Here is a 22292-nt window from a genome sequence, read left to right as displayed (position 1 = left end):
ATAGATTTTTTTGTTTTGAATAGGGCGCTGATCCCGAAAGTGGAGGGAACGGAGTACTCGGCCATAGCCATCTCAGACCACTGGGTGGAGCTGGAGTTAGGAGAGGAGAGGGCCCAACGCCCGCTGTGGCGTCTGGATGTGGGATTACTGGCGGATGAGGTGGTGTGCGGGAGGGTGCGGGGGTGCATTGAAAGGTATTTGGAGGCCAACGACAACGGGGAGGTGCAGGTGGGGGTAGTATGGGAGGCGCTGAAGGCGGTGGTCAGGGGAGAGTTAATCTCCATCAGGGCTCACAGGGAGAAGAGAGAGGGCAGGGAAAGGGAGAGGTTAGTGGGGGAGATCCTAAGGGTGGATAGGAGATATGCAGAGGCCCCCGAGGAGGGACTCCTTAGGGAGCGGCGAAGTCTCCAGACAGAATTCAACCTGTTGACCACAGGGAAGGCAGAGGCAGTGGAGGAAAGCACAGGGGACGACGTAAGAGTATGGGGAGAAGGCGAGCCAGATGCTGGCACATCAGCTCCGTAAGAGGATGGCAGCAAGGGAGATAGGTGGAGTCAAGGATAGCAGGGGAACTACAGTGCGGAGTGCGGTGAAAGTAAATGAGGCATTTAAGGACTTTTATGAGGAGCTGTACAGATCTCAGCCCCCAGTGGGGGAGAGGGGATGCGACGATTTCTAGATCAACTGATGTTCCCGAGGGTGGAGGAGCAGGAGGTGGCTGGCTTGGGGCGCCAATTGGGTTGGAGGAGCTGGTTAAAGGACTGGGGAGCATGCAGGCGGGGAAGGCCCCGGGGCCAGATGGGTTCCCGGTTGAGTTCTACAGGAAGTACGTAGACCTGTTGGCCCCGTTGCTAGTGAGGACTTTTAATGAGGCAAGGGAGGGAGGGACCCTGCCCCCGACAATGTCCGGGGCACTGATCTCTCTGATCCTGAAGCAGGACAAGGACCCACTACAATGTGGGTCGTATAGACCGATCTCGCTCCTCAATGTGGATGCTAAGTTGCTGGCAAAAGTGCTGGCTACGAGGATTGAGGACTGTGTCCCGGGGGTGATTAATGAGGACCAGACGGGATTTGTAAAGGGCAGGCAACTAAACACCAATGTGCGGAGGCTCCTAAACGTGATTATAATGCCATCGGTGGAGGGAGAGGCGGAGATAGTGGCAGCTATGGACGCGGAGAAGGCCTTTGCCCGGGTGGAGTGGGAGTATCTCTGGGAAGTGTTGCAGAGGTTTGGGTTTGGGGAGGGGTTTATCAGTTGGGTTAAGCTCCTATATAGAGCCCCGGTGGAGAGTGTGGCTACGAATCGGCGGAGGTCAGAGTATTTTCGGCTGTATCGAGGGACGAGGCAGGGGTGCCCCCTGTCCCCCCTGTTGTTTGCATTAGCAATTGAGCCATTGGCCATGGCATTAAGGGAGTCCAGGAAACGGAGGGGGGTGGTCCGAGGGGGAGAGGAGCATCGGGTGTCGCTGTATGCGGACGACCTGTTGCTGTATGAGGCAGATCCAGTGGAGGGGATGGTGGAGGTCATGCGGATCCTAAGGGAGTTTGGGGACTTCACGGGCTATAAGCTCAATGTAGGGAAAAGTGAGCTCTTTGTGGTGCATCCAGGGGACCAGGGAAGAGGGATAGACGACCTACCGTTGAGGGCGGAAAGGAGCTTTCGGTACTTGGGGATCCAGGTAGCTAGGGGGTCTTGCACAAACTTAATTTGACGCGGCTGGTGGAGCAGATGGAGGAGGACTTCAAAAGATAGGATGTGTTGCCACTCTCGCTTGCGGGCAGGGTACAGTCGATTAAAATGATGGTCCACCCTAGGTTTCTTTTTGTGCTCCAGTGCCTTCCTATTATGATTACCAAGGCCTTTTTTAAGCGGGTAGGTAGGAGCATCGTGGGTTTTGTGGGGCAAACAAGACCCCGAGGGTAAGGAGGGGGTTTCTGGAGCGTAGTAGGGAGGGGAGGGCTGGCGTTGCCGAATCTGGGTGGCTATTATTAGGCAGCCAACATGGCGATGATCCGTAAGTGGGTAATAGAGGGAGAGGGGGTGGCATGGAAGAGGCTGGAGATGGCGTCCTGCAAAGGAACGAGCCTGAGGGCGCTGGTGACGGCACCGCTGCCGCTCTCACCGACAAGGTACACCACGAGTCCGGTGGTGGCCGCAACGCTAAAGATCTGGGGGCAGTGGAGACGACATAGGGGTGAGATGGGAGCCTCGGTGTGGTCCCCGATCCAGGAGAACCATCGGTTCGTCCCAGGAAGGATGGACAGGGGATTTCGGAGATGGCATCGGGCAGGGATCAGAAGGATGGGGGACCTGTTTATAGACGGGATGTTTGCGAGCCTAGGCGCTGGAGGAGAAGTTTGGGTTACCCCCGGGAAATGCGTTCAGGTATATGCAAGTGAGGGAGTTTGTGAGGCGGCAGGTATGGGGATTCCCGTTGCTCCCGGCACAGGGGATTCAGGACAGGGTGATTTTGGGTGTATGGGTCGGAGAAGGCAAGGTTTCGGCGATATATCAGGAGATGAAAGAAGAGGAGGCGGCTTCGGTAGAGGAGCTGAAGGGCAAGTGGGAGTAGGAGTTGGGGGAGGAGATTGAAGAGGGTCTGTGGGCTGATGCCCTGAGTAGGGTTAATTCCACTTCCTCATGTGCCAGGCTCAGCTTAAGGTTATTCACAGAGCTCATATGACAGGGGCCCGGTGAATCATGCCCACATGTTCTGGTCGTGCCCGGCACTGGATGGGTTCTGGAGGGGTTTCGCGAAGACTATGTCCAAGGTGGTGAAAGTCCAGGTCAAGCCAAGTTGGGGGCTGGCATTATTTGGGGTGGCAGACGAGCCGGGAGTGCAGGAGGCGAAAGAGGCCGGTATTCTGGCCTTTGCATCCCTGGTAGCCCGGCGGAGGATCTTGCTCATGTGGAAGGACATGAAGCCCCCCCAGTGTGGAAGCCTGGATAAATGACATGGCAGGCTTCATTAAGCTGGAGAGGATAAAGTTTGGCTCGAGAGGGTCTGCGCAGGGGTTCTTCAGGCGGTGGCAACCGTTCCTAGACTATCTCGCGGAGCGTTAGAATGAGGTTGGTCAGCAGCAGCAACCCGGGCGGGGGGGGGGGGGGGTTTGGGCGGGCGGGGGAGAGGGTTTTCCCATCTCCTCCCTGACCTCCTTCAGCAGCCTCAGAAACAATCCATCTGGTCCTGGTGACTTATCAACTTTCAAGGATTTCAATCCTTCGAGTACTTCCTCCCTCCTTATTATCCCGTTCAATATCTCGCAGTGTTCCTCCTGAACTACTAGATCTGCATCATCCATTTCCTTCGTAAACAAGGAAAAAAAATATTCACTTAAAACCCTTCCCTCAGCCTCTGCATCTACACACAAGTTCCCTTCTACATCTAATTGATCCCATCTTTTCCTTAACTAACTTTTTACCATTAATATGTTGCTAAAACATCTTTGAGTTTTCTTTAACATTACTTGCCAATCTTTTTTCATGGCCTTTGATTTCCTCATTTCCTTTTTCACTTCGTCCCTGCACATCCCATATTCGTCTGGGCCATCTGCAGTGCTTAGTTCTTTGTGCCTCTCGTACACTTTCATTTTCTGTTTGATCTCCCCTGTATTCCTCTAGACAACCAGGGAGGTCTAGATTTGGCAGTACCACTTTTATTCTTGGAGGAGACAGGTCTACTTTGTACATTGAAGATCCCTCCTTTTAGTATCTCCCCACTGGTTTTCCACAGATTTATCTTCCAGCAATGCTGGCCAGCCCACCTCAGCCAAATCCCTCCTCATTTCTGCAAACTTTGCCTTCTGAAATGTTAACTCTACATCTCTCTCCTCAATATTGCCTAACCAAAGTGTTTTCAACATTACAAAACTGTTTTTATTGTTAGGTCGGGTAATCTCCTTTTCTGATGATATTGATTTCTTCACGTCATGTCGTAGTCTGTTGTAGACAAATTGATAAAGAGATTGATTGCTGTGATTAATCAATAATAGGTGTTTCACACAAGCAAACAGCTTTGACACTAAGTCGCATAAAGAGATATTAGGAAAGATGACCAAATGTTTTACTTAAAGAGGCAGAATTTGAGCATCTTATAAAGGAGAGAGGAGCGGAGCGGCATAGCAAGAGAATTCAAGAGCTTGAAAGCCAAAGTTAGTCTTTTCAAATCCCTCCATGGCCTCGCCCCTCCCTTGCTCTGTAATCTCCTCCAACCTTGCAACTCTCCGGCCCTCCTCGAATCTGGTCTCCTGCACATCGCCAATTTTAATTGCTCCACCATTGGTGGCCGTTTCTTCAGATGCCTCGTCCCCTAGCTCTGGAATTCTTTCCCTGCACCTCTCCACCTTGCTGTCTTCCTTTAAGATGATTAAAAGCGACCTCTTTGATCAAGCTGGGCTAATGCTCCTTATTTGTCTGTCGTAGTTCAGGCCTATGAATTATTAACATAGCCACTCTACTACTATACACGTCTGCATGCTTGTAATAAAGTTGTAACAATTCCATTTCTGCTGAGCTACATAGGGATGTCAAACAAACAGAAAATAAGTTTACAGTAACTGCGGGAATGTAAAACAGACATTATGGGTGGAGGGGAGTTGAGGCAAAATTAACCTAAACAGTTAAGTAGTGCAAATAGGTTGCAATCTGCTATCAGGATATTTGCTGCATTTACTGTTTGGGATTTTTAATTGCAAGGGGATGTTAATTATATTATCAGCTGATCTCAGTAATGTCAGGAATTCTAAACACTGTCCTGTGGAGAGCTGCAGTGCATCTCTCCAATAACTGACCCAGAACACAGGAACGATGAATAAACCCCAACAAAGATTAGTGGCGCTCTCTGCACTCCTCTCCTATGGATTCCAGCAACTCTCCATTACTACATCCAGTGGAGTCTGCGCGTTCTCCCAGTGTGTGCGTGGGTTTCCTCCGGATGCTCCAACTTCCTCCCACAAGTCCCAAAGATATGCTGTTAGACAGATAATGCGGACATTCTGAATTCTCCCTCAGTGCACCCGAACAGGCGCCGGAACATGGCGACTACAGGATTTTCACAGTAACTTCATTGCAGTGTTAATGTAAGCCTACTTGTGAAATAAAGATTATTATATTATTATATATTCTTCAAAAGGGATTACAGAAATCCTTCTCCAAGCATTGCTCTTTTTCGAATAACATCTTTCCCACCCACCCCCCACAATTTGCAATATCCCTTTTCAAACCAAACGGCAGAACATTCTCAAAACCAGAAATGAGCTCCTGACCACATATCCACACGCAGCACTAACACCAACTCAGTAACGTCATCCAACTCTACCCTCGCCTCGGCTCAAAACCCAGGATTTACAGCATGGGAAGCCATTTGGTCCATCGTGTCTGCTGCTGAAATTCCCAACTATGCCTTTTCTTACTTCCAGAATTGATTATTCCAATGCTGACCTGGCTGCCCTCCAGTCTGCTGCCCATATTCAAATAAACTAATCCAAAACTCTGCATATCCTAGTTTGCACAAAGTCTAGTTCACCCATTACCTAGTTCACTAACACCACCTTTCAAAGGGCAGGCTCGAAGGGCTGAATGATCTCATGCTCCCATTTTCTAATCTAATCTAGTTCACGGACCAGCAACTTCTCAATTTTAGTCATAGAATTTACAGTGCAGAAGGAGCCATTCGGCACATCGAGACTGCACTGGCCCTTAGAAAGAGCACCTTACTTTCAGCCCATACCTCCACCCTATCCCCATAACCCAGTAACCCCACCCAATTTATACTAAGGACGCTAAGGGCAATTTAACATGGCCAATCCACCTAACATGCACATCTTTGGGCTGTGGAGGAAACCGGAGCATCCGGAGGAAACCCACGCAGACACGGGGAGGATGTGCAGACTCCGCACAGACAGTGACCCAAGTCGGGAATCGAACCTGGGACCCTGGAGCTGTGAAACAACAGTGCTAACCAATGTGTTACTGTGCCGCCTATTCTGCATCTATTTAAATCCCGCCATGGCCTCATCCCTTCTTCCCTGGCACCTCTTTCGCCTTGGTTGCCTTTGTGCCAAAATTAAACTGACCCCCACGTGGTCTATTGTTACAGATGACCGCCGTGTCAATTCGACTTTGCACAAGGTTTACATGCCACTCTCCATATTCAATGCTGCATACAAGAAACTTGGCTGACCTTCAATTTTGCCAAACCAAAATTTTAATCACCTCATAACTTTAGTCAGACAAATATTCCACCTCCCAATGTTAAGGGCAGATTTTGGAACATGCAGAGCACTTCCCATTCCTTGGCAGCCACTTCTCTCAAAACACAAAAGTCTGAGCATCGAGAGCAGTTACAGTCACGACACTCCTGTATTGCAGTGAGACCTGAAATCCCTCCACAGCATCCTCCGCATTCAATGGGAGCACCGTCAAACACGTGTCCTTCTTGAGGCCAGATCATTAAGCATTCAGGCAAAACTCCTGTAAAAATCACCTTCAATGGATTGGACATGGTGTCCAGATGGCCAAAGCTATCCCACCACTCCCAGCCAGGTCCTGTTCTTTCAACTCTCAAATGGCCAGCGCTCCAGGGGAAGACAAAGAAAATGTTTCAAAGGCACTCTGAAGCTCTCCTCGAAGCGCGACGGCATTGACATTAATGACTAGGCGGAACTTGCTACCATTTGTTCAGGATGACGACCATCATGAAATTAAAGAGATCAACACAGACAGAGGAGGTTCGGAGAGGCCTGGCAGACTTAAAAGTAGACAAATATCCAGGGTCAGATTAAATGTATCCCAGGCTGAGTGAGGCAAGGGAGGAAATGGCAGACGCAAAGGCAATAATTTCAATTCCTCTCTAGCCACAGGAGGGGCCTGACGACTGGAAGAGAGTCATTGTGTTACCGTTATTCAAGAGGGGAGGAAGGGATAAAGCAGGAAACTACAGGCCAGTCAGTCTAACCTTGGTGGTGGGGAAACTACTGGAAGCAATTCTGAGAGACAGACTTAATCTGCAATTTGGAGGGGAAGGGATTAATCAAGAACAGTCAGAATGGATTGGTTAAGGGGACCTCATGTCTGACCAACTTGACTGAATTTTTCAAAGAGGTGACCAGGTGTGTCCATGAGGGAAATGCATTTGACATAGTCTTCTTGGACTTCAGAAAGGCCTGTGATAAGGTCACACAAGGGAGACCGATAGTGAAGGTAAGGGCCCATGGGATCCAAGGAAATTTGGCAAATTGGATCCAGAATCAGCTGAATGGCAGGAAGCAGAGGGCGATGGTCGAGGGGTGTTTTTCTGACTGGAAGGCTGTGTGGGGTCCTACAGGGATCAGAGTTGCTGTTTGTAGTTTACATAAGTGATTTAGACATGAATGTAGGAGGGTTGATCAGTAAATTAGTGGGCGATACAAAAATTGGTGGGGTGGTAAATTGTGAGGAGGATAGCCTTAGTTCACAGGAGGTATAGACAGGCTGGTATATTTGCCTTTATTAGCTGAGGCATAGAGTTTAAGAGCAGGGAGTTATACTGGGACTGTATTAAATGTTGGTTAGACCACAGCTAGAGTATTGTGTGTGGTTCTGAATCCACAATATAGGAGGGATACGATAACACTGAGAATACTTAGGTGGTTGTTTTTGCCCAGTGTAGACGTGTTGGGCCAAAGGACCTTTTCTGTGACTCTTATAACCAAGGCTTTGTGTCACAACGTCTTAACGATGAGGCAGAGCAGCAACCGGTGAAACAAATCCTGCACTCCAGATTCCAATGCCCACGTGCCCAACGATCAGTGGAGGCGAGAATCGGCCTGTTCAGTCACAAAGGTCCATGACAGAGTAGACATCAGCCTCAAACCTAGGAACAGCTAATGACGATGACAAGTCTGCCCCAACCCTGCAACCCTCATTCCCCTCCAATTCTGGCCATGTTCATTCTAGATTGTAATTGTTCAATGATTGGTGGCTATGCATTCACATGTGCATGGATTGAGAACAGATTGGCAGACAGGAAACAGAGTAGGAATAAATGGGTCTGTGTCGAAGTGGCAGGCAGTGGCTTGTGGACCAGTGCTTGGCCCGAGCTATTTACAATTTACACCTAACGTCCTATTAGGTAATTTGGACATTCTGAATTCTCCCTCTGTGTACCTGAACAGGTACCGGAATGTGGCGACTAGGGACTTTTCACAGTAACTTCATTGCAGTGTTAATGTAAGCCTACTTGTGGCAATAAAGATTATTATTAAGTGGCAGGATTTGAATTCACACTCAAAGAACAAAGAACAAAGAAATGTACAGCACAGGAACAGGCCCTTCGGCCCTCCAAGCCCGTGCCGACCATGCTGCCCGACTAAACTACAATCTGCTACACTTCCGGGGTCCGTATCCCTCTATTCCCATCCTATTCATGTATTTGTCAAGATGCCCCTTAAATGTCACTATCGTCCCTGCTTCCACCACCTCCTCCGGTAGCGAGTTCCAGGCACCCACTACCCTCTGATTAAAAAACTTGCCTCGTACATCTACTCTAAACCTTGCCCCTCTCACCTTAAACCTATGCCCCCTAGTAATTGACCCCTCTACCCCGGGGAAAAGCCTCTGACTATCCACTCTGTCTATGCCCCTCCATTGGGTTAGGCCACCGGTTCACTAACATAATCACGATAACCCACTGTATGTGTATTGAATTAAAGATGCACCTTATCAGTTTTGGCAAAGCTTCACAGTTAAAAGAAAACAGAAAATAAATTTTGAATATCTATGGGACATAGACATATGGTGCGTGGAATTGCAGCAAGATTGTCTAATTAACCAGTTACGAGTTAGGGATAAAAAGAGGAAGGCTGCCATCCACTCTCAGGGTATTTGCTGCATTTTGTTTAGGCTTTTTATCGAGAGAGTATGTTAATTATGTTATCAATGATCTTTGTAACATCAGGAATTCTAAACACACTGTCTTGTAGAGAGCTGGAGTGCATCTCTCGGATAGCTGGCCCAGATCTCAGTAACGGTTAATAAATCCTGATAAAGACTAGCTGCAGTCTCTTCCCTGGATTAGGCGTCTGTGGATTCCAGCGACTCCAAATTACCACATTGAACCAGCTATTCTTCACAAGAGATTACAGCCATGCTTCCTGAAGACTGCCTCCTCCTCTAACAATGCACACACCCGCCCCAAACAATTACTAATATCTCTTTGAAAAATGCTGAACCGCAGACTGTTTACTGCCTCAGTTACGTACTTAACCCCGGGTTAACCACAGTTCTGCGCCAGTTGACCATCTGTTTATTTATACCTCCACAACATTGGCCAATTTCACTTCTGCTCCAGTTCATCTTCTGTTGAAATCTGTGTCAAAGAGAGCAAATCACCTCCTGGCTCTCGAGGCCTGTTCACCATCTACAAGGCACAAGGGGCTGGTTTAGCACAGGGCTAAACAGCTGGCTTTTAAAGCAGACCAAGGCAGGCCAGCAGCACGGTTCAATTCCCATACCAGCCTCCCCGAACAGGTGCCGGAATGTGGCGACTAGGGGCTTTTCACAGTAACTTCATTTGAAGCCTACTTGTGACAAGCGAATTGCATTTCCTTTTTTCACACGTCAGCAGCACAATGAACTACTCTCCAATGGACTGCAGCTCCAACAACACACAAGCTCAACATCATCCAGGTCAAAGCAGCCGCTTAATTGGGCCACCTTCCACCACCTTGAACAGCCACTCCTTCTACCATTGATGCCCATAGTGGCAGCTGTGAGTACCATCTAAAGATGCACTGAAGTAATTCACCCAAGGTTCCTTCAACAGCACCTCCCAAATCCACAAGCCCCATCACCTAGAATAGAAGGACAAGGGCAACCGATGCATGGAAGCATCACCACCTGGAGGTTCCCCTTCAAGTCACCAACCACCGTGATTTGGAAACACATCACTGTCCCTTCACTGTCGCCGGAGGGTCAACATTCTGGAACTCCAGCACTGTGGGTGCACCTACACATGAGGACTGCAGCAGCTCATGAAGGTGGCTCACCACCACTTTCTCAAGGCCAATTAGGAATGGGCAATAATAATTATAATAATCTTTATTATTGTCACAAGTAGGCTTACATTAACACTGCAACAAAGTTACTGTGAAAATCACCGAGTCGCCACACTCCGGCGCCTGTTCGGGTACACAGAGGGAGAATTCAGAATGTCCAATTCACCCAACAAGCACGTCTTTCAGGACTTGTGGGAGGAAACCCACGCAGACACGGGGAGAACGTGCAGACTCCGCACAGACAGTGACCCAAGCCAGGAATTGAACCTGGGACCCTGGAGCTGTGAAGCAACAGTGCTAACCACTGTGCTGCCCTGCCGCCCAATAAAAAGTTTGGCTAGGTAGCGAAGCGAGCGTCCCATGAAAGAATGAAAAAGAACAAAGAACAAAGAAATGTACAGCACAGGAACAGGCCCTTCGGCCCTCCAAGCCCGTGCCGACCATACTGCCCGACTAAACTACAATCTTCTACACTTCCTGGGTCCGTATCCTTCTATTCCCATCCTATTCATATATTTGTCAAGGTATCTTGTAGAGTCGTTATTAAAGTCCAAAATTCACCCAACTGAGCTCGATCAGACAAAATTGAGTTGAGGATCTCGGAAGCGATAAGTGGCAAAAAGAACCCTGGGGGTGTGGGGGAATTTTTAAAAAATACACAGCAAGTTCTGACTATCTGGAATACACTGCTTGAAAAGGGCGGTGAAAGCAGGTTCAAGAGTAACTTTCCAAAGGATCAATAGTTGAAAAGGAGAATTTTGCAGAGCTTTGGAGAGAGAGAGTGGGGGGTTGGGCAGAGCCAGCAGAGGCACATGGGCTGAATTGGGGGAATCACAGAATCTCTACAGTGCAGAAGGAGGCCATTTGGCCCATCGAGTCTGCACCGACCCTCTGAAAGAGCACCCAACCTAGGTCCACTCCCCCGCCCTACCCTGTAACCCCATCTCATCTTTGGGTAATTTAGATGCCTTTGGACACTAAGGGGCAATTTAGCCTGGCCAATCCATGCAACCTGCACATCTTTGGACTGTGGGAGGAAACCGGGGCACCCGGAGGAAACCCACGCAGTCATGGGGAGAAAGTGCAAACTCCACACACGATAGTCACCCAAGGCCGGAATTGAAACCGGTTCCTGGGTTTTGAGGCACTGTGCCACCTGCAGCACTGTCAATGTTTTACTGGAATCGTAATCTAAAGGTCCATTCTAACGGTCTAGAGACAGCAGGTCAGGTTGCATCATGGCAACTTGGGCATTTAAGTTTAAACAAATGTGCAATTAAAAAAGTTAACCGTATTGGTGACCATGGAACTCTTGGAATGTTGCAAAAACCTATTGAGTTGGATGATCAGCCATGATCATAATGAATGGCGGAGAAGGCTCAAAGGCCGAATGGCCTCCCATCCGGTATCAAGTAGAATCAATCACCAGCGCAAACCTGAAGGGAGTGAATCTGGATTCATCGCACAGGATGAAGGACGTGGAATGAATAGGAGGGCAACTACGAGTGTTAAACCTAGTGAAAGAAAGCAGCTAATTGCAGCCTGAAGCGGCCAATTGGAAAACCTAAACAATTGGACTGCCCTTGGCACCGTCCGCCTCCGGCACCATACAATCAGGGGCATCCCCTGCAGGCCAGCCAGAATCCAGTGTACATCAGCTCCCATCCACACTGTGACAACAGAGAGATTACGGTGCAGGTTCATTCTATTGGTATACGGAGGAAAATCCTCAAATGTTGGAACTGTTCTTCGCCAGAAGATTACAAACTTTGGGTGGCTGGATAAAGATACCCAAAATGATAATGGCTTGGAATCGAGCAGATAGACAGAGGCCGTTTCCAATGATTGAAGGACCCACGACAAGGGGATATAGGAATAAAATTAAGGATTGTGAGGCTGTGGAATTCAGAGTTAGCGACTGAAACATGGACTTTGCGTCAATGTTTAAGAATAGGTTAGCTAGGTGGTTGAGGTGAAGGATAATGAAGGGATGTGGGAACTGGGAAATATAGAATCCCAACTACTTCCTCTGTGAGGATAAACAACACAGAAATCTCGTCATTTCTATTCTGAGCCCAGTCAGTCGGTGAATTTTAGGACCAATAGTTTCCACAGTAAGCAGGGTCTACGCAATCCCAGCAGAGACCTACTCGCTGCTACTCTCCTTACAATAATCCTCTATCAGCAATATTGAACATGCAGTCAATGTCACAACACAGGACATACTGCCACACAGTGGTTTAGTTACAAATTGCAGCAATTAACACATATATCCACCAGCACACTCCAAGCATCCCACTGATTAGAGGGGGAGGAAATTGTCCTTGTTTGAATATCAACTCTCAATTTCACCCCGCCCTATCGGAATGGATAGAGGAACAAGAGGAAGCCATTTGGTCCCAATGGTCTGTTCCACCATTCATCTAGATCATGGGTATAACAACCTTCGCCTCCCCTCTGCCCCCCTCGATTGAGACTCAGTTTGTTGTCCACTCCACTGCAAGATGCTGTTCCTGCAGGTTGACATGCTCTTACACTTTGCAACATTTTCCTCAAAGCACGTCATGCTGTCTCTCTCTCTCTCCCTGCCCTCGAAAAAGGTCTATCTAAAATCTCACTCTTAACAGAGGATCAATGCTTCCAGACCATCTAATCCCAGCCTTCTCTTCCTCGTTAAAATGCACAAATCATTCTCCAACATGGTGACATAAAGAGACAAGTTGCTGCTCAAAAAGAAAGGAATGGTCACCAACTTGCAATTATTTAGCATCTTGAACACAGCAAAATAGTCCAAGGCACTTTCACAAGAATGATTCATAAAATTTGATACAGAGCTACAGGAGGAGATATTAGGCCAGATGAGCTAAAGTTTGCTCACTTCAGACATTCACTCCCTCCACCACCGACAAACAGTGGCAGCCATATGTACCATCTACAAGATGCACTGTAGTAACTCAGCAAGGTTCCTTAGGCAGCACCTTCCAAACCCACCACCACTGCCATCTAGGATAAGGGAACCCCACCACCTGGAGGTTCCCCTCCAAGTCACTCACCACCCTGAATTGGAAACGTATTGCCGCTCCTCAGATGTGGCTGGGTCAAAATCCTGGAAACTCCCTCCCTCACAGCACAGTGGATGTATCTACAGCTCGGGGGCTGCAGCGCTTCAAGAAGGCAGCTCACCACCACCTTCTCAAGGGCAATTGGGGATGGGGCAATAAATGCTGGTCCAGCTAGGGACATCCATGCAAACATACAAATTAAGAGCTGGAGTAGGCCGCTCGGCCCCTCGAGCCTGCATTCAATCAGATTGTGGCTGATCGGATTGTAACCTCAACCCTACATTCCTGCCTCAGCCCTACATTCCTGCCTCAGCCCTACATTCCTGCCTCAGCCCTACATTCCTGCCTCAACCCTACATTCCTGCCTCAACCCTACATTCCTGCCTCAACCCTACATTCCTGCCTCAACCCTACATTCCTGCCTCAACCCTACATTCCTGCCTCACCCGATAACCTTTCATCCCCCCCCCTTGTTAATCGAGAATCTATCCAGCTCTGCCGTAAAAACATCCAAAGATTCTGCTTCTACTGCCTTTTGAGGAAGGGTTCCAAAGACTCACGACCCTCCAAGAAAAAAGTTCTCCTCATCTCTTTCATAACTGAGGGACCCCCTTATTTTTAAACGGTGATCCACATCCTATGAAAGTATAAAACGGTAGGCTTTAAGAAGCAATGTGAAGGAGACAGGTAGAGCGGTTGAGGAAGGAGATTTCGGGACTTGCTGAAGTCACAGGTTCCAATAGTGGTGCAAAGGCCATGGAGAACGAAAAAGAGGCTCGATTCAGAGGAGTGCGGATGTCGCGGACATCTCCTCGCAGCGAAGGCCTTTGCTCGGTTAAAATCGGAGGAAGAGGCAAGAGCATAATTTCACACGCTGCTACAGTTTTAACGGAAAATTGTTGTACAATTACCCTAACCAAACACTGCAGCGCCACCACATTTCGAGGGCGACACTTAGACCCGTGTGCCGCAAACAATGAATGCAGTCCAACATGACCGGTACACATGCCAACTGGTGTCACGGTGACCTTGGCACTTGAAGCTTTCAAACTATATTTGACAAAGTATAATCATGAGGTCACTCCTGACCAATCAATCTTCTGAACTCACTTCAGGGATTCCTGTTTGTGCTGTTGCGCTTTCTCACACTCAATGCCAATAACAGTTTATTTACAGGGGGACTACATGCCGGTTCTCGCTTTGACAGGGAACCAGGGTGTGCTCGATAACAGTGTGATAGCTTGCTGGATAAAGGAATCCTTATTGGATTGATTAACGATGATCTTTTATATAAGGCGCCTCGTTCTGGCCTCTCAACCAGTGAAAACATAACCCCAATCGAACACCCTCATAAATTTAAGGACAATCAGAGTACAGCAGCAGCTGTTTCAATCTTTCCTGATTGTTATAACCTCTCAGTTCCAGTACTATCCTTGTAAATCATTTTTCGCACCTTCGCCAGTGCCTTTATATCCTTTTTTGCATCTTGAAGAGTAGACCCGTGCACAATATGCCACAGTTATCGGTAAGTTGAACAAGCTGTCACTCAGTTGGAAAGATAGTTCCTTTGCTGTAAAATTGGTTAAGCAGCATTGAAGCATATTTTGAATGAGGTGATGCCTGCATTCGGTTCTTAATGCTGGGTTTGAGCATCCTTGTGATCAGCACTCCCTCCCATGGCCTGGTGAGGGATATACAAGGGAGCTCCATTCCCTCCTCAGCAGCACGTGGCAAATTGGCCCGATATCTGCCGAACTGATACTGAGCATCAGGATGTTAGGGTCCTGCGGCAGTCAATTCAACCGAGGAGACGGTTCCAGGGTCTGTCTCATACAATGCATGGCCACATCAAATGCAACCTGAAAATCCTGCAGGGGAAACCTTTCCTCACCATTAATGGAGCCAGCACAACTGCAAGCTCTGAAGAGTCATACTGGGTTCAAAACGTTAACTTAGTTTCTCTCTCCACAGATGCTGCCAGACCTGCTGAGTTTATCCAGAATTTACTGCTTTTATTCCCCTGCTCTCCTTTGAAATAGTGGAAATGAGGTCCTCAATATTGACCTGAGGACGGCTGGCCTCGGTTTAACATCTCATTTGAACGGCCAGCAGCTTTGACAGTACTGCACTCCCTCAGTACCGCATGGGAGTGATGGTCTGGATTGTGGTCTCAAGTCACTGAAGTGGGACTTCAACCCAAGGCTTTGTGTCGAGGGGTACTCACTGTGCCATGTTGCAACCCTATAGCGATTAAGAAATTGATCATATCAATCATGAACAATCAGCAAATGCCATTGCTATAAATAAGGGGTGGTCCCAATCATTCATAGCACAGTTGTTGCATGCAATGTGTGATGAAACTCAAAATAATTTCCAAGTCGCAGTCGTCGTTCAGGAGCTACCTTTCCCAGCAGGCCTCGGATCTTCTGCGCATTGCCGAGCGGGAAATGGCTGCACATGCATCATTTGGGGTGGGGTTTACAATATTGAGGTTTGCTATCCATACACCAGCCAGGAAAGGACCACACATTGTAAGGACTCCTCCTGTTGATTTCCTTATTTCTTTGACTTTGTCATCATCAGCTTGGATCCATGGATAATAAATGGACATATACCTTTAAATCATGGAGAGGAAGTGAGGAACTCAATAGTACACTGTGCTTTGAACATTTAGCTTTTGACCAGAAGAACTCGATTTCTGGCACCCAAGAGATCGGAGGAGTTCAGTTCGATTGGTTGGCTTGTGGCCAACGGATTGGCCAATGACCGTATTCTGCCCGGCAACAGGCAGTGACTGGGTTTGCCAGGTGGGGTGTTTTCAGAGGAGCTAGGAAGGAAACAGAACGCACGTGGATGCTAAGAGAAGAAGCTTTGAGTTGCTCTCTCTCTCTCTTTCTCCAAAAACATTTCTTGCCTGCTTTTTCTGAAACTGCAGAGAAGTCTTGAGATCCTGATGAATCTACAGTGAAAACCATTACAGCATGAAAGCAGAGGTCTGCCCCAACTGAAGGCCTAGACACAAAATAATCAAACTGGAAACAAAGATTTTTATCCTTTAGCTTTTCGTATAATCTTTTCTTTCCACCTCTCTTTCCCCTCAGTCTTTGTCTTTCTTGTGTTTGTGCGTGCGTGTGCGTATAGAGGGTGGGACAAGTTAAAGAGGAGGGGTTTAGGAATTAGAGAATAGTTAACCAGTTCTATTTGCTGTCTATTTAATTATAGTTTTTGTTATTAATAAAAATTGTGTTTCAATTTACAAACCTGGTGACTGTAGTTTTTCAGGAGCCAACGACCAAAGACTTTGGGCATTTTCTGAGAATTAATTGTTCAATTTTGTTGCAACTCCGGGTCAAGTGGGGCTGGAATTAACCATGCACTAGCCCAGAGTCTCCCAACATAATTTGCGGGCTCGAATCAGTGATCTTTGGAACAGGAGGGTTCGACATTTGAGGAACAGTATAAATTAAAGAGAGGCACCAGGTCTGTACTAGTCGTAACAACATGCACAGTTAGTGGCTTTTACGTTTCCTAGCCCAGGAACTGGCCCCGCACACATGCATAGAAGTGAAGCAAAAAAATGGGAAATGTCACAAAACCGCAGCTCAGGCAGCCCAGGACAGGAGAGCCATTTGAGAGTGGGTGGCCTGGGATGCAGGACAAAGGGTGAGACAGAGAGAGGTCCCAGGCGAAAGTCCCAGGCAGGGACAAAAACAGGGATCAGAGAGAGGTCTCGGAAGAAAGGCCCAAGTAAGAGACAGAGATCGGATACAGATTTGGGCAGCACGGTAGCACAAGTGATTAGCACTGTGGCTTCACAGCGCCAGGGTCCCAGGTTCGATTCCCCGCTGGGTCACTGTCTGTGCGGAGTTTGCACGTTCTCCCAGTGTCCGCGTGGGTTTCCTCCGGGTGCTCCGGTTTCCTCCCACAGTCCAAAGACGTGCAGGTTAGGTGGATTGGCCATGCTAAATTACCCGTAGTGTCCATAAGGGTTGGGAGGGGTTATTGGGTTGCGGGGATAAGGTGGAAGTGAGGGATTAATGTGGGTCGGTGCAGACTCGATGGGCCGAATGGCCTCCTTCTGCACTGTATGTTCTATGTAATCCGGTTAAGTAACGTTGGAAGGAAGGAACCGAGAAATAGGCTGAGCCAGTTAGAGAGTTTCGAGGAGTACACTTGAAGAGAAGTGGGCTTGAGAGGAGTCCAGAAGGTCTGAGAGAGCTGAGGATGGGACTCCTTTGAAGCAGTGATGTTTTGCTTGGCACGGCCGAACATTTGGAAGGTGATGCTTGATCATACTCAGCCATCCAGGGGAAAGGAATCTCGGAAGGTGAGATTGAAACCCTGGAGATGGATCACTGACAAAACTGTCTGTTTGAGAGTGACATTTGGAGATAATTCCACGGCGAGTTCTTCAAATGTGGAAATTGTAAACCCTCTTGAGAAAGAGAGTTTCAGTGAGACTGGTAGGCTAGCGGTGTGAAAAGCATCTGTCAAATCCATTGAAACTGCTTTGGTCGCATCTGTCATTAACTTTGTGGAGTGTGGTATGACTGCCCACAACTCACAGTTCACATATACCCCATGCTTTCCCTGAATATTAGATATGGCAAATTATTTATTCTTTCCTAATTTGTACTTGTTTTAAAGATATAGTTGGTAATGCGTCCTTGTCTGTGAAGATATAGTTGGTAATGTGTCCTTGTCTGTAAAGATATAGTCGGTAATGTGTCCTTGTCTGTAAAGATATAGTCGGTAATGTGTCCTTGTCTGTAAAGATATAGTTGGTAATGTGTCCTTGTCTGTAAAGATATAGTTGGTAATGTGTCCTTGTCTGTGAAGATATAGTTGGTAATGTGTCCTTGTCTGTAAAGATATAGTTGGTAATGTGTCCTTGTCTGTAAAGATATAGTCGGTAATGTGTCCTTGTCTGTAAAGATATAGTCGGTAATGTGTCCTTGTCTGTAAAGATATAGTTGGTAATGTGTCCTTGTCTGTAAAGATATAGTTGGTAATGTGTCCTTGTCTGTAAAGATATAGTCGGTAATGTGTCCTTGTCTGTAAAGATATAGTCGGTAATGTGTCCTTGTCTGTAAAGATATAGTTGGTAATGTGTCCTTGTCTGTAAAGATATAGTCGGTAATGTGTCCTTGTCTGTAAAGATATAGTCAGTAATGTGTCCTTGTCTGTAAAGATATAGTTGGTAATGTGTCCTTGTCTGTAAAGATATAGTCGGTAATGTGTCCTTGTCTGTAAAGATATAGTTGGTAATGTGTCCTTGTCTGTAAAGATATAGTCGGTAATGTGTCCTTGTCTGTAAAGATATAGTTGGTAATGTGTCCTTGTCTGTAAAGATATAGTCGGTAATGTGTCCTTGTCTGTAAAGATATAGTTGGTAATGTGTCCTTGTCTGTAAAGATATAGTCGGTAATGTGTCCTTGTCTGTAAAGATATAGTCGGTAATGTGTCCTTGTCTGTAAAGATATAGTTGGTAATGTGTCCTTGTCTGTAAAGATATAGTCGGTAATGCGTCCTTGTCTGTAAAGATATAGTTGGTAATGTGTCCTTGTCTGTAAAGATATAGTTGGTAATGTGTCCTTGTCTGTAAAGATATAGTCGGTAATGTGTCCTTGTCTGTAAAGATATAGTTGGTAATGTGTCCTTGTCTGTAAAGATATAGTTGGTAATGTGTCCTTGTCTGTGAAGATATAGGCGGTAATGTGTCCTTGTCTGTAAAGATATAGTCGGTAATGTGTCCTTGTCTGTAAAGATATAGTTGGTAATGTGTCCTTGTCTGTGAAGATATAGTCGGTAATGTGTCCTTGTCTGTAAAGATATAGTCGGTAATGTGTCCTTGTCTGTAAAGATATAGTCGGTAATGTGTCCTTGTCTGTAAAGATATAGTTGGTAATGTGTCCTTGTCTGTGAAGATGTGGTCGGTAATGCGTCCTCGTCTGTAAAGATATAGTCGGTAATGTGTCCTTGTCTGTAAAGATATAGTCGGTAATGTGTCCTTGTCTGTAAAGATATAGTCGGTAATGTGTCCTTGTCTGTAAAGATATAGTCGGTAATGCGTCCTTGTCTGTAAAGATATAGTTGGTAATGTGTCCTCATCTGTAAAGATATAGTCAGTAATGTGTCCTCGTCTATAAAGATATAGTCAGTAATGTGTCCTTGTCTGTAAAGATATAGCTGGCAATGTGTCCTTGTCTGTGAAGATATATTTGGTAATGTGTCCTTGTCTGTAAAGATATAGTTGGTAATGTGTCCTTGTCTATAAAGATATAGTCAGTAATGTGTCCTTGTCTGTAAAGATATAGCTGGCAATGTGTCCTTGTCTGTGAAGATATATTTGGTAATGTGTCCTTGTCTGTGAAGATATGGTCGGTAATGCGTCCTCGTCTATAAAGATATATAGTCAGTAATGTGTCCTTGTCTGTAAAGATATAGCTGGCAATGTGTCCTTGTCTGTAAGGATATAACTGGCAATGTGTCCTTGTCTGTAAGGATATAGTTGGGGTGAAAAAAGTTTGAATATTAGAATCATTTTCTAGTATTTGTATTGAAATTTGTTTCCAATCTTTTTGTCTGATGTACGACAATCCCCACACAAACACACCCACCCCGCACACAAGCAGTACTGGAGTCATTAGGGATTAGGAATAGGTTGATTAGTAGAAGCTCTTTGCAGGTTTTTCTGCTTCGTGGGAGGAAGCTGGCATCAACACCCACTTGTACCCAGGCACAATTGCCAGACAGGGGATGTGAACCTGGCAATCTCCCTCTGCCTGGCTCATCATTCAGCATCTCCACACTTTCAGATTCAACCACCAAAGGAGGTACATACCTGGAATGTAGATCTTCCGTCATCTTAATATCGTTTTCGGTCGCCTCGTACTCAATGTTCATGCAATCCGGAGCAAACTTCACTTTCCGGCTCTTTTCAGGCAAGTTGGCATTGAGGTTAGAGGTCAGTTTTTTCTCCTGCCCACTTGGGACTGGCCCCCTCTCTCGTTCCAGTAACCTATCTGCGCAAACGTCATCTGCTGTCTCATGGTACCATCTGAAATCTTGAGGCTTCTGACTGCATCGGCCGCTTGTATAAAGACATGGAGGCTTCTTCTGTGGGTAGTCCTGGGCGGATGTGCCATCTGCCATGTTATCCACCATCAGCGTGCCAGTAACAGGAAGCCAGTCAGAGCAGGCAGTGCTTTCGCATGAGGTGCCCACCTGACGTACATATCCTTTGATACAGGAACCGCTGTCAACATCACTCTCAATTGTATGTAAAGCCAGGTTAGATCCAGAGGATCGTTTAATCAGGCGTTTTTTTGAGGAATCCTGCAAATATTGGAAAAAGTCAACAGGAAAGATCATTCAATGGTTACAGCATGCCAAGGTTAGTCTAACTCCAGTCCTGGGGGATGTGAGGGTTGGTCTTAACACCAGTCCTTGGGGGGGGGGGGGGGGGGGGGGGGGGTCAGGCTGTCTCCAGTCCTGGGGAGTGTGAGGGTCAGTCTGTCTCCAGTCCTGAGGGTGTGAAGGTCAGTCCGTCTCCAGTTCTGGGGGATGTGAGGGTCAGTGTGACTCCAGTCCGGGGGGCGGGTGGGGGGGGGGGGGATCAGTGTGACTCCAGTCCGGGGGGGGGGGGGGGAGAGAGAGAATCAGTGTGACTCCAGTCCTGGGGCGGGGTGGGGGGGCTGTCAGTCTGATTCCAGTCCTGGTTGGTTTGGGGGGGGGGGGGGGGGGGGGGGGGTGAAGGTCAGTGCGACTCCAGTCCTGGGGTGGTTGGGGGGGGGGGGGGGGGGGGGGGGTCAGTGTCTCCAGTCCTGGAGGGGGGGGGGTGAGGGAAAGTCTGTCTCCAGTCCTGAGAGGGTGTGGGGGTCAGTCTGTCTCCAGTTCTGGGGGTTGATGATCATTGTCCCCAGTCCTTGGGGGGGCTGAGGGTCAGTGTGACTCCAGTCCTGGGGGGTGTGAGGGTCAGTCTGTCCCCAGTCCTAGGGGGTGAGGGTCAGTCTGTCTCCAGTCCTTGGGGGGGGGGGGGGGGGGGGTCAGTCTGTCTCCTGTCCTGGGGGGTGAGGGTCAGTCTATCTCCAGTCCTGGGAGGTGTGAGGGTCAGTCTGTCTCCAGTCCTGGGGGGGGGGGGGGGGGGTGAGGGTCAGTGTCTCCAGTCCTGGGGGGGGCTTGATCAGTGCAACTCCAGTCCTTGGGGGGGGGGGGGGGTGGTCCACTGTTCTCCGGCCTGGGGGGGTGCGGTGGTGAGGGTCAGTCTGAATCCAGTCCTATGGGGTGTGAGGGTCAGTCTGTCGCCAGTCCTAGGGGGTGCGAGGGTCAATGTGACTCCATGTCCTTTGGGGGGGGGGGGGTCACTGTGTCTCCGGCCTGGGGTGTGAGAGGGTTAGTCTGTCTCCAGTCCTGGGGAGTGTGAGGGTCAGTGTGTCTCCAGTCTTGGGGGGGGGGGGGTCACTGTGTCTCCGGTCCTGGGGGGGGCGAGGGTCAGTGTCTCCAGTTCTGGGTGGGTGAGGGTCAGTCTGTCTCCAGTCCTGGGGGGTGTGAGGGTCAGTGTCTCCAGTCCTGGGGGGGTGAGTGTCAGTCCCCAGTCCTGGGGGTGTGAGGGTCAGTGTCTCCAGTCCTGGGGGGGGGGGGGGGGGTGAGGGTCAGTCTGTCTCCAGTCCTGGGGGTGTGAGGGTCAGTCTGTCTCCAGTCCTGGGGGGGGGGGGGGGTCAGTCTGTCTCCAGTCTTTTGGGGGGGGGGGGGGGGGGGGAGGGGCAGTCTCCTGTCCTGGGGGGGGTGAGGGTCAGTCTGTCTCCAGTCCTGAGGGGGGGGGGGGGTCAGTCTATCTCCAGTCCTGGGAGGGGTGAGGGTCAGTCTGTCTCCAGTCCTGGGGGGGGGTGAGGGTCAGTCTGTCTCCAGTCCTGGGGGGGGGGTGAGGGTCAGTCTGTCTCCAGTCCTGGGGGGGTGTGAGGGTCAGTGTCTCCAGTCCTTGGTGGGGGGGGGGGGGGGGGGTCCACTGTTCTCCGGCCTGGGGGGTGCGGTGGTGAGGGTCAGTCTGAATCCAGTCCTATGGGGTGTGAGGGTCAGTCTGTCGCCAGTCCTAGGGACTGCGAGGGTCAATGTGACTCCAGTCCTTTGGGGGGGGGGGGGTCACTGTGTCTCCGGCCTGGGGTGTGTGAGGGTTAGTCTGTCTCCAGTCCT

The 22292-nt window shown here is 48.5% G+C and overlaps 1 protein-coding gene across 2 annotated transcripts in view; it reads right to left on the bottom strand.

Annotated features, from left to right (window-relative positions):
• Positions 1-22292, bottom strand: part of mindy4 (MINDY lysine 48 deubiquitinase 4) — a 275047-nt gene that overhangs the window by 227787 nt on the left and 24968 nt on the right. For both annotated transcript variants that reach the window (XM_072508076.1, XM_072508075.1), the window contains exon 5: positions 19945-20438. In XM_072508076.1, coding sequence (XP_072364177.1) covers positions 19945-20438 — 494 coding nt within the window. The remainder of the gene's footprint in view (positions 1-19944; positions 20439-22292) is intronic.

The sequence above is a fragment of the Scyliorhinus torazame genome, chromosome 6 (assembly GCF_047496885.1).
Source record: "Scyliorhinus torazame isolate Kashiwa2021f chromosome 6, sScyTor2.1, whole genome shotgun sequence".
Taxonomy (NCBI): domain Eukaryota; kingdom Metazoa; phylum Chordata; class Chondrichthyes; order Carcharhiniformes; family Scyliorhinidae; genus Scyliorhinus; species Scyliorhinus torazame.
Note: the sequence above shows the minus strand (reverse complement) of the source record. Positions and strands in the feature narration are given on the sequence as shown.